Source organism: Rhinoraja longicauda, chromosome 10 (genome assembly GCF_053455715.1).
Source record: "Rhinoraja longicauda isolate Sanriku21f chromosome 10, sRhiLon1.1, whole genome shotgun sequence".
Taxonomy (NCBI): Eukaryota; Metazoa; Chordata; class Chondrichthyes; order Rajiformes; family Arhynchobatidae; genus Rhinoraja; species Rhinoraja longicauda.
In genome coordinates, this window is record NC_135962.1 from 21,932,088 (window position 1) to 21,945,453 (window position 13,366).

At 42.2% G+C, this 13,366-nt stretch overlaps 1 protein-coding gene across 4 annotated transcripts in view; it reads left to right on the forward strand.

Moving 5' to 3' along the window:
• Positions 1-13,366, forward strand: part of LOC144597267 (formin-like) — a 300,339-nt gene that overhangs the window by 105,013 nt on the left and 181,960 nt on the right. For all 4 annotated transcript variants that reach the window (XM_078406376.1, XM_078406378.1, XM_078406379.1 and 1 more), the window contains 2 exons: positions 3,851-4,755; positions 7,706-7,856. In XM_078406376.1, the coding sequence (XP_078262502.1) occupies positions 3,851-4,755; positions 7,706-7,856 (1,056 nt within the window). The remainder of the gene's footprint in view (positions 1-3,850; positions 4,756-7,705; positions 7,857-13,366) is intronic.

A 13,366-nucleotide genomic window follows, 5' to 3' on the forward strand; every position in this document is an offset into this window, starting at 1 on the left:
AGTATAATGTGGATAAATGTAAGGTTATCCACTTTGGTGGCAAGAACGGGAAGGCAGATTATTATCTGAATGGTGTCAGGTTAGGAAAAGGGGAAGTGCAATGAGACCTGGGTGTCCTTGTACATTAGTCACTGAAAGTAAGCATGCAGGTACAACAGGCAGTGAAGAAAGCTAATGGCATGTTGGCCTTCATAACAAGTTGAGTTGAGTATAAGAGGTCCTTCTGCAGTTGTACAGGGCCCTGGTGAGACCACACCTGGAGTATTGTGTGCAGTTTTGGTCTCCAAATTTGAGGAAGGACATTCTTGATATTGAGGGAGTGCAGTGACAGGGCTTGTATTCACTGGAATTTAGAAGGATGAGAAAGAATCTTATAGAAACATATACATTTATTAAGGGATTGGACATGCTAAATGCAGGAAACATGTTCCCAATGTTGGGGGAGTCCAGAACCAGGGACCACAGTTTAAGAATAAGGGGTAAGCCATTTAGAACTGAGATGAGGAAAAACATTTTCACCCAGAAAGTTGTGAACTTGTGGAATTCTCTGCCTCAGAAGGCAGTAGAGGCCGACTCACTGGATGCATTGAAAATAGATTTAGATAGAGCTCTTAGTGCTAGCGGAATCAAGGGGTATGGGGAGAAGGCAGGAATGGGGTACTGATTGTGGATGATCAGCAATGGTGGCTCGAAGGGCCGAATGTATCTATGTATCCCGTCTATGTATCTATGTACCCCGTACATTAGTACTATCCTACACTCTAGGTCTGATTTACAATTTACAAAAGCCAATTAACCGACAAATCTGTACGCCTTCAGAGTGTGGGAGGAAACCGGTGAAAACCCACGCGGTCACAGGGAGAACGTACAAACTCCGTACAGACAGCAGCTGTCGTCAGGATCAAACCCGGGTCTCTGGCACTGTAAGGCAGTACAGTGGCTGGTTTATTGTATAAACCAGCATCTGCAGTTCCTTGTTTCTCCATTGTGAGCTTAAAAGATGTGATTAAAACACCTCAATCCTGTAGAATATCTGCTCCACCCAATGGCAGAACTTCAGGATGCATTCCATATCTTGGGCAATGGCAGGCATTGAGCTGTGCATTTTAGAACTTGGCAACAGCTGATGCCGCCTCAGACCAATCACGAGCCTGATTCTTTAGTGCATAGCATGTTTCGTCATGGTCACCCTACAGTTTAAGCAGGATGTGTGGGAAAGGCTGGCACCAGAGAAGCAATAAAAAAGGATTAGGTAAGTACTTAATGTGATCCCTGAGGACATCTTGATGTGCAATCAGTCCTGGATACTGATGAATACCTCTGACAACTGCAGCAAAGAGACATGACCATGGCACCATAGGTCGGTCAAAGTGAAGAACGATCAAGAGAGTAATAATTATTAAGAATTATGCAATTAGAGGAATAGAAAGATATTTCTGTGGTTGCAGAAATACAAGCACCACTGCCTTTCTAAATATATGTTAATGATTTAGACTTGATGGCATAGGCACAGTTTCCGATTTGTAACCGACACAAAACTGTGAGGTGCAGTGATTGGTAATAAATATAGTAATAGCCTTCAAGGAGATAGAGAAAGGTTTGTGGAATGGGCAGGTAGGAAGCAAATAAAATATCCAATATTACATTTGGATGGGATGAAGAAGCAATCTATGTACTAAAACTCGGTTGTTTGTTCCTGAACTACATCCAAAATGGTACACGATAGCGTAGCAATCTTAGGCCCACCTTACTCACCGTCGTCCCTTTGGTGCTAATGGAAGAAGTTTCATTGAAATCGGTGTTATATTTAACGTTATTCATATTTTTTAAAGTTATTCACATTTTATCTCCTAGGGTGGAGGGAGGGAGGGGGGTGGAGGGGTGGGAGGGAGGGAGAGGAGGGAGGATAAGGGGGGTTGAGGGGGATGGAGTGGGGGGAGGGCAAGGGGGGGAAGGGGGGGGTGCTGCACCAATGCAGGAGAGATTTAGGCCCAACGGGTCCACTTGTTCTAGTATAAACTAAAAGGTAAAATTCTGAATGCAGTACAAGAGCATGGAGGTTTGTGGATATGCATGCATAATTCATTGAAAGGGCAGGACAAGATTAAAAAAATTGGTTAGAAAATATCTTGGATTTTATAAATTGGCGCTTTGAGTACAGATACAAGGAAATCATGGTAAATTGTTATAAACCATTGGTTTCATCACAACTGGCATGTTGTATCCAGCAATGGACTCCACATTTTAGAAAGCACGTGATGGCATTCCATAGATTGCAGAACAAATATGTCAAAATGATTCCAGGGATGAGAGACTTCAGTTTACAGAGAGAACGTAAAAGCTTGTATTGTTTACCTTGGAAAAGAGTAATTTGCAAGAGTATTGTTTGATGGTATTTAAAAGCATGAAGGATAAAGACAGAGTTGATGGAGGAGTGAGGAACTGAGGATTGTAGAATGAAAGTAATTGGCAAAAGAACCAAAGGTGACAGGAAGAAACTAGTTTGTTGAACAGGGAATGTGTATGTGCATGGCTAGGGATAATAATGGATGCAAATATAATGAAGGCTTTCAAAAGAGAGCTATATAGGTCTCTGAAAGGAAATAATTCATTTGGTTATCAGGAAAGGGAAGCCAATTGGACTAGCAGGATTGTTTCTCCGTAGAGCTAATACTAACTTGACAACTTTGTGAAGAGGGATCTCACTTGCATGACCTTTGATCACTTTGCTGAATTTAAATTGTGGCAACTGATTTCTCCAGCATTTGGTTACAATCCTGTCTACCAAATTTACTAACAGGTTATGCGCGAGGGCTACAGGTTGGTGTAATGTGAGAGAATCAAGAGATCAGCTTTAGGTTGTTGTCTAAAACTATACTTGATCCCAATATGGGCTGCGGCAGACCAAGACCATGTTTGGAGTTTAGCAAAAAAACAATTCTCTCTGAATTTTTTTCCTGTGGTTATCTCTTCCCATTCTGGTGCTACGGCGGTTGAGGCAATATCACAGGTCAGGTCACCTTAATTCTCCTTCCCATTCCCACACTGAACCCTCTGTCCACGGGCCTCTCCACTGCCAGGGTGAGGCCACACTCAACTCAGAAAAAGCACCTTATATTTTACTTGGGTAATCCCCTCCATCCTTTTCAATCTCTTCCAATTTACTCTGGTTTTTGCACACTCTCCATTCTTCCCACAATAGCCCCCAGCCCCTATTATCCTGTTTCTTCACCTCACCCCCCCCTATCATCTGCCACCATCCCTCCCTTATTTTGTTCCACTCTTTCCTTGTTGAATACACAATCTGCAGTCCTTTGTTGTCTCCCCAGCTCCTTCACTCTCTGTTGCTCTCTCCACCCTTCCCCCCACATCCACCCATGCCTGATGCTTATTAGCCAATCATTCACTCCCCAGCTGGATCCCACCGTCCTCCCATTTTTCCCTTCCACTCTTTCAGATCAAGTAAAGGGTCTCAACCCAAAACGTCAACTGTCCATGTCCCTCCACAGATGCTGCCCAGTCTGCTGAGTTCCTCCAACAGCTCTCTTTTTTTTTGCCACAGATCTGCAGTTTTTGTCAAAGTAATAGCAATACGACCTGTGGTTTATTATTATGAATGGTTCATTCCGGGAAACTTGCTCTGACTCAGCACATTCAGGCCAACGGGCAAAACTTGTGCTTAGACCCAATTTAGACAGCAAAGTTACACAGGAGGGAAATATGGTTATTCGAATAGAATGTCAAACTGCTCGTAAAATTTAAGCAAGCAATGTCAAATTAAGGGCCAACAGCATAATTATATGTTGCATAAGTGTGCAATAGCATTAATTTTTATTCTGTTTCCCAACAGCAAGAATTTGAGTTTAAACTTTTCCATATCCGTGGGGAACATGCTGAAGCAATATCTAAGTTTGAAGAAACCATTGCACAACTGAAAAATAACTTGGAAAATAAAACAAGAGAGGGAAAACCTGAAACAAGAGATGTTTCTGTTTCCACTGTTGATGAACTTGTGCCAAAGACATTTCGCAATGTTTGCATTCAGACTGATAGAGAAACTTTCATGCAACTGAACCAAGAAGACAGCAGAACACCCAGAAGTAATCTAAGTATCCCAGGGAAGCTGAGCCTTGCTTCCTTGAATTTGAATGGCCAGTCATCTCAATCTAAACAGACGACAAATGAAGAATCTTCATGGTCCTCACAAACCTTGGCTTCACAAGTCTCAGAAACTCAGCCTGCTCGATCTCCGTCATCATTCCCATTGTCAGAACACTTTCAATGTTTGACGACACCTCTCCCTGGCTCTGCACCTCCCATTCCACCTCCGCTCCCTGGCTCTGGACCTCCCCCTCCACCTCCGCTCCCTGGCTCTGGACCTCCCCCTCCACCTCCGCTCCCTGGCTCTGTACCTCCCCCTCCACCTCCTCTCCCTTTCTCTGCACCTCCCCCCCCACCTCCGCTCCCTGGCTCTGGACCTCCCCCTCCACCTCCACTCCCTGGCTCTGGACCTCCCCCTCCACCTCCGCTCCCTGGGTGTGGACCTCCCCCTCCACCTCCGCTCCCTGGCTCTGGACCTCCCCCTCCACCACCACTCCCTGGCTCTGCACCTCCACCTCCACCATTCCCATTTGGAAATCCAAATCCCACGAACATCAGCTCGACTAAAGACAGAGATGCAAGGAAACCTATAGTTGAACCTCGTCTTCCAATGAAGCCTTTATATTGGACAAGAATTCAGCTAAAGGTTTCCAGGTACTGAAAATAAAAGCCTGTTTTGACATTTAAACGTAGACACATTTATTTTAACATTCTATATTCACATATCGGTAAATAGGTTAATTGACATATTCACAATTGGATGTTTTTTCACTTTGAAGCCCAGTGTCTTTATGTTATCCAACACATTCAACTTTTCAAATTTCTTTAGCATTTTGCAGTGGCCAACTTACTGTGAATCACTGTTTTCAATCAATGTCAGGTGGATGCTTTTTTATTAATTGAAATTGATCTTGATCTTAAACTTTATTTATATAGGCTTCCCTGGTGTCCTTTGTCAGCCTCCCTTTTTATAATGTGTCATTGGTGACAAGATTATGTATTGAGGAGCTACCATATACAGTTAGACTCTAAGAATCACCCGTCTGATTTTTGTAGTCCGGTTCATTTTTTTCGAGTTTGATCATTACTGCATTTTATCCATGCATTACAAACAAGAGAGTAGAGAGATAATGGGACTTCCCTGTAGGGAATCTATGCCTGGAGCCAGAGGAAGTGGGTAAGGTATTGAACAACTACTTTCCACATGTATTCACCAAGGAGAAGGATGTGGTGGATAGTGAGATCACAATGGGATTTGCTAATATTCTAGAGCATGTTGAGATCTAGAATGAATTGGTGTTGGCTCTTTTGAAGAATGTTAAGGTGGATACGTCCACAGGATCCATTGGGTACCATCCTACATTGGTGAGAGAGACAAGAGAGAAAATTGCTGGGACCTTGATGGATCTTTGTAACAGGAAAGGATCGAACATGCAAATAAAAGTGCATCTACCAATAGAATGAGTAGAAAACTAGTAAAATAAAATTGGATGCCTGTTATTTGAATATGTACAATATATACGTGATTGATTTTCAAATCTCAGAAATAGCTTCTCTCCAGTCTTAAAATGAGCAGCATGTGATACTTAGTAGGGCCTTTTCCCCTGACTCTGTCTGAAGAAGGGTCTCAACCCGAAAGGTGACCTATTCCTTTTCTCCAGAGATGCTGCCTGACCCACTGAGTTACTCCAGCTTTTTGTGTCTGTCTTTAGTTTAAACCAGCACCTACAGTTCCTTCCTATATATTTATGTTGCTCCTCTGCAGTATTCCTTGATAATACCTAGGGTTGTAATATAAATAAGTTATAAAGGGGAAATAGAATATTCCTGTGGTAAAACCAAATGTCCTTCCTTATGTAAGAGATCCAGTGAGAAAATGCTGTTGGTTTTGTTTTCATTCGTCAAAAACGGTCAAAAAGGTGATAACATATATCTGATTAATAATGGGATTAAAAGTACATGAAAACAAGTTGAGATACAATATACAATAGGTGCAGGAGTAGGCCATTCGGCCCTTCGAGCCAGCACCGCTATTCAATGTGATCATGGCTGATCATCCACAATCAGTACCCTGTTCCTGCCTTCTCCCCATACCCCGTGACTCCGCTATTATTAAGAGCTCTATCGATCTCTCTCTTGAAAGCATCCAGCGAATTGGACTTCACTGCCTTCTGAGGCAGAGCATTGTTGCAATTCTATGGAGCATAGCAGGAAAGAGTTAGGGCTAATATTTCTTCAACCAACTATTTTTCTGATCATCTTAATGATCATGACATGGGCCTTTTGGGAATGGAATCTATGGATGTAGATCTATGAAGGATTCTCATATGTGTAATGTGCTAGAATAAGGCTTGATATTGCTAAAAGAAGATCCTAATCCCAAATTCTCCTTTTATCTGTTATCTCTGTGTGTACTGCCACATCTCATTCACAGCATAGTTTTGAACACACTCAACTGTCTTACAAAGAATTTCTCTTGATGTGCTTAATGTGTGTGACCAAAGTATACTTTACCCAGCAGAAAGATTACCATTTCACATTGGAGTTATGTCATGCTTACTAACTCCAATTATTATCCTCTGTGCAGCAACAAAGTGTCAATAGATACCTATGTCTGGACCTAATAACTTGAATAGAAGTAGTTTCTTGAACAGAAGCTCCAAAATACTTTTAATTGTAATTTCTCTTTTGTATTCCATTTTCCAATGTGTATTTTCTTTTCTTAGGGTGAACCATGGGGGTTTCAGGACTAATGTTGCTTTATTCTGGGAGACTATACATCCATATTGCAAAATTTGGAAAATATCATCAGAGTAAGAATCAGAAAGGCTTCAAAATGCAATTGCTATCATGAATTTATCTTGAGAAAGCGGCAAATCTACCAGCAAAATATACATAAGATTGGGCCACTTCAAAACCAACAAATGTCTTTGGGTAAACAAGAGTGCGGATGGAGATCAGATGGAGAGGAGTGGAAGTGTGCCCTCTTTATTACATGGGACTTACAATAGTACAGCAGTGGAACACACCTAAGGCCCACCATGTCTATGTTGAACATGCTGCCAATCAAACTAATCCCATCTTTGAACAAATGCTATATGTATTCTTTATACTTTACCTGTTCATATGGCTGTCTCCTCTATTCCCTATCTGCTCATTTATCTATCTAATTGCCTTTTAAGCATCCTTACAGTTTAGTGTGAAACAGGTATTCTTTGCCTTATTTGCACATGCAAAAAAACTTGATTGCCTGTTTTGGGTGTATATGGTACGTGCTAATGTATTGATCTTTACCAATATGATATCAATTCATTTCTGTGCTTGCATGTTTCAGATTGTAGTTTTTTTTCAGTTGGCCCGCTGATTTAAATAATTTATTGTGATTAAAGTTTAAATCAAGCCAAACATCTTTCTAAATGCAACTAAATATAAGTTTACGTAAAGATTTGTGTGGTAGTTTAAGATTTTGTTTGTTTTATGTTTCCAGCTACAAGACTTGCAAATGTTCGCACTTGCAAAATGTTCATTTGCAATGCCTCTATCTTATTGGTTAGCTACGATAAGTCCAGTGACTTGTAAATAATAATTTACTTTATTATTGTAGAAATGCTGATGTGTCAACAATTTGGGAATCATTGGAAGAACCAAGCATTCAAGATGCTGAAAAATTTGAGGAACTCTTCTCTAAAGCAGCAATTAAGGAAAAAAAGAAGCCTTTGTCAGACACCTATCAAAAGACAACCAAAACAAAAAAGGTTGGTTAATTTTTCATTGTATAGAATGAGTTCCTTAACATCCTGAGCAGTAATTATCTACATGACAATCAACTATTTCAATTACAACACAAATATTTTAGGATATCAGTGGTAGGAAACCACTTAGAATCACATTAAATTAGAATAACATACAAATTCATTCTTTAAGTTAACACACCACCATGCTAATTTTTCGCAATGTTTTTTAACCTCGTGAAATTTTCATCTTTACATTTCTGCTTGAACTTTTATGTTTATCAAGGAAACTATGTCATTGCATATACATTCTGTCAGCCTGAAATTGCTGCCAAATGAGAGCATCTCAGAAATTAAACACAGGCAAGAAAAGTAATTTACTCTGCCTTAACAAGGTATCCTCGCCCCAATCTCCAAACAGTTGCCTCCACTGAACAATGATATTAAAATAGAAAATGCAGAAAATACTCAGCAAGTTAAGTAGCATCTATTGAGAGAGAATATTTGTTCCTTGGAGATTAGAAGACCTTTTTTAAACATATAAGCATACCACACACTTATTTTACCATTCCATCTACTTATGTTGCTACTTTGAGTGAGTTATGGACATGGTCCACAAGGTCCCTCTGTACAACAATGCTGTTAAGGGTATTACTATTAAATGCACCCTTTCCTGTTACATTCAACCTCCCAAATTGCAGCAATTCACACTTGTTTGGATTAAACTCCATCTGCTATTTCTCCACCCATCACTGTAGCTGATCTATATTCCACTGTATACTTTACCAGCCTTCCTGAGTCTGAGACTGCAGCAATCTTGGTGTCATCTGAAAACTTACTAACTAGCCCATTTACATCCAAGTTTATATCACAAACAACAGAATTGCTGCAGAACTACTGGTCACAGACCTCCAGCCAGAATAACTTCCTCAACCATAACCCTCTGATATGAGTAAGGCAGTTCTGAATCCAAATCACCAAGTCGCCATAGATCCCTTGGATGTTGATTTTCTGGATCTCAATAGCTTCTCAATCACTGCCGTGAAGCACGCTGACCTATAATTTCTTGATATGCTGAACATTTTTTACAAAGTTGAACAATTGAAAATCAAGTGGATCTGATGGTTTCTAAAATATGTTTGCCTATTGTAAGGGGTTTCTGTGCCGAGCTTTCGCCCGACCTAAGGTCCCCGTGCCTTGCTCTGATCCCTTGACCAGGCCGCGCACACTGGTTCCCCCTGAGTGGTTCGACCCACTCACCCCCTACGGTTCTAGACACTGGACTTAGATGCAGGAGCGTTTATAGTGCAGAAAAATTCAACCAGACCAGATTTGAAAACCAGGGTTTAAATGAAAAAGGCTTTTATTTAGCGCTTGGGACTATTGTCCATGAATACTTATACAGTTCTATAAGACATGTCTATAAAACACACACCGAATCACATGAATATTTATAACTATGAATCATAAAACACACACAGTTCTACAAGACATATACACGACTGTAAGATGGGGAACGTACGACACATCGCAAAATTGACCAACACACATTCCTTTACACACCCACGTTTATTCAAACCACCCTCCCTCTACACTAAACTATGTCCAGGATATGCAGAATTGGGGTACCTACTCACCATGGGGCTATTACTGGGGTTACTGGCTGTTCGTCTTGCAGTACTTCTTCTCGAGTTGCGTGCCGGTTCCTCTTTCTTGCACTTCGCATCTTCTTGCCTGTCTTTTCTTCCTCCTGCATCCGTTTGACTTGCTTCCTTGCATCCGTTTTCTTGCCTGCTTGCGTTCCTTGCAGGTTTTCTTCTTGCTTCAGCTTCTTCTTCCAGTATTTCTTCTTGAGTTTAAAACCCAAAAGTCATGGCCAGTTATACTATTTCTGACCCGTCCAATCTCCCGCCAGATCTTGGAATCTCTTTGTTCAAAAAGATATGTATGAGTTTTCTTCTGATCTGCGCTTATGTTCGGGGATACCGGGGATGGCCAGACGGTGTTAATTGGTATTTCGTTGTGAGGTGATGGGTGTTAACTGGTTTCCCATCACCTACCAGGTAGTTTTCTATGGGCTATTGTGCCCCCTCACCGAGATGAACTGTTTAGGTCGGCTTGGGGCATTGTGAGTATGCTGATGTCAGCGCCCCAGTGTCTGGACTCCGACCTGGTTTCGTAGGTTTCTGCATGGCCAATACCCATCCTTTGTTCTGGCCGTGGCTTTGCAGAAACCTAGAGACTGGGTTGTAAGGTTTTTACTTTTTGTGGCTGGTCACGATGTCCTGCGGCCATTTTAGGACCCACGGATTGTGACATCCTTTGTTAATCTGACCGCAGCCTTTCTCCGCTATCAGCACCAGTCTCTCGTTTAAAATGTCCAAACTGCAGCTCTTTGGTTTGGTGTTGCTTTCCAAATGAGGGAAAACTTCTCAAATCTTACACTATAAATGTAGATCGCAGATATAGATGTTGATTACATAAACCTTTCAAGGCATTGTTCAAAATAGAAATGTCATTTCAATTTCCTGCCTCTGTAAAAAAGAAGCCAAATCTGATGAAACGTCAGTGACCTGAGATGTTAACTCTTTTTCTCTGTGTTAATTTCAGATTTCCACCATTTGCAGTTTTTGTCTTTTCATTAATCTTTTCTTAGTTGATATATTGACAGATAACAATCTCATATCCTCTAGATTTGACCTGGAAGTTCTTTTGCAACTGCACATTTCATTGAGTAATATGCCAACAAATATATTAATAAATCATAAAACAATCCAAAATGACAAAATAATAATATCTGCACTTTTAATAACAATTAGACCAAGTGGACCCGTTGGGCCCATTCCTCGTAGAGGGGGAACAGGGAAGGGGAGAGGGTGTGACTGAGTGAGCCCTGGACCCAAAGCCTCTCCTGTATTGGTGTAGCACCCTCAATCCCCCCCCACTCAACCCCCCCCCACTCAATCCCCCCCCAATCAATCCCCCTTATCCCCGCTCCTCCCCCACTGATCCACTCCATCCCCCCTACCCCACCCCCACTTTCCCCTCCCCTGCCCCCACCCCCACTCCCCCAGCCCTGCCTCCCCTCCCCCACCCCCACTCTCCCTGCCCGCACCCCCCCTCCAATCTTCCCTCCTTCCCCCCACTCTCCCCATCCCCCCTTCCCCCCACCCCCACTCTCTCCTCCCCCACTCTCCCCACCCCCCCACTCTCTCCTGCCCTCCACTGTCCCCCTTCCCCCCCTCCCCACTTTCTCTTCCCCCACCCCCACTGTCCCCTTCCCCTGCACCCCCACTCTCTCTTCCCCCCACCCCCACTGCCCCCTTCCCCCGCACCCCTCATCATCCCACCCCCACTCTCCCCCTCCCACCCACCCGCACTCCCCCCCTACCCCCACCCTTCCCTCCACCCACTCGGCCCCCACGCCCACTCCCCTCCGTGGACCCGTTGGCAGCGAAAGCTACTTACCAGTGCCCGTGCATTCAGCGCTGACTGCCGGCGTTCGAGTCTCCCTCGGTGCAGTGCGAGAGGCGAGGTGCAAGGGGCCGGGTGCGGGCGAGGGGCCAGGTGCGGGCGAGAGGCGAGGTGCAAGGGGCCGGGTGCGGGCAAGGGGCGAGGTGCAAGAGGCCGGGTGCGGGCGAGGTGTGAGGGGCGAGGGGAGAGGGGCGAGGGAGAGGGAGCCACTGACCCCGGGAGGGCGGGCCCGCTGCCGGCGGCCATCTTGTTTTGGCGAGTGAGGAGGGAAGCGCAAATGAAATCGTACGTGCCCCATTGTGACGTCATACATTGAGCACTTTCAAGAAATGGGTTAGAAAGGAATTTTTTTAACTTTAAAATCTCTTTAGCTTTAGAAATGTAGCTTCAATTTGAATGAGTGTTGTTTCAAATTGTGCCCTGGATAATGGTGAGTAAGGTGGGCCAAAAATTGTGGCGCTATGGTGTACCGTTTTGGCTGTGCAGAACCCCAAAGTTATGGTGCACACATACACACATACATGCAAACAAACCGAGAGTTTTAGAAATATACAGAAAGATAGATAGATAGATAGATAGATAGATAGATAGATAGATAGATAGATAGATAGATAGATAGATAGATAGATAGATAGATAGATAGATAGATAGATAGATAGATAGATAGAAAGGTAGAAAGATAGATAGATAGATAGATAGATAGATAGATAGATAGATAGATAGATAGATAGATAGATAGATAGATAGATAGATAGATAGATAGATAGATAGATTAGATGTTGGAGAATGAAGAGCAATATTACATTGCATGTGCGATTTCACTCCATAAATGCAAAGCTACATTTGATATTCAACAGATGAAACCAATCCACTGCAGTAGGTTTTAAATTGGATCAAGATTAATCTTATTGTCTCTTGGATTGTGATAATATGACTGAATAATTTTATTTTTATCTGTTGTGGGTAGAAACTGTATGGAAATGGCAGAGCAGGAAATAAATTTTAATTTTGTGACCCACAGTTGATCCTGATTTTAAGGCAAAGGTCATGCCTGTTGTTTAAATATTTGGGATGGGCATCTGTATCTTTAACACAATGACAAATGAAGGAGATACAGCTTGTATAGCAGCCATCTGCAGTGGCCCCTTAAAGTGATAGGCAAAATCTCAGTGATGATCTCTAAATTATTTTTTTGGATTTGGCTATCCTTGATTGCTAAAACCCAAGACCTGTTATGCAGAATTTTGCAGCCAAATAATACGTTTTAAAGTATTTTATTGTTATTTTATCTGTGAATACCTCTTAGCTTCACGCAAGATCACCCATGCGGAGATTTTCTGATTTACCTCCTCCTATGTTAGCAGTTCTCAGGAGCAGATGTGAATACTCCTCGATGCAGTTATCATGGACTAAAAGTAACACAGGAAATTCCAGGAGCATTTATTAAATGAGACATCACAGCACATGCCAAAACTTAAATACTTAAATAGTTGCTTCTGTGGAACATATCTACCAATAACACCATAGCCCCAATTTCTCCTTCACACGTCTTACAACACAGACATTCCTTCAAATTACTAACCTCCTTCCACAAAACTAGACAACCAAGTGGAGAAACAAGGAACTGCAGATGCTGGTCTTCAAAAAGAGACACAAAGTGCTGGAATAACTCTTCAGTCTGAAGAAAGGACGCAATCCAAAATGTCACCTAGTCATGTTTTCTAGAGATGCTGGCTGACCTGCTGAGTTACCCCACTGCTTTGTGTCTTTTTTAGACAACAATGTGTTTTTTCCTCTCCATGACGATTCAATTATCACCACCAAATGACTATATTAGCACCATTTAAGTACACCCTTGCTTTAATTATTCACACCTCCATCAATAAATAAACAGCAAGTAAATAGACATTCTATTCTGTTAGTCACATCTGAATAAGACTATCAGCATATTCTTTCTTAAAGCAAAATAAAAAGGAATTCTGCAAATCTGAAATACTTGCAAAGAATGGAAATACTCAGCAGGTTAGACTGTATCTCTGAACAGAGAAATTGAGTAATGG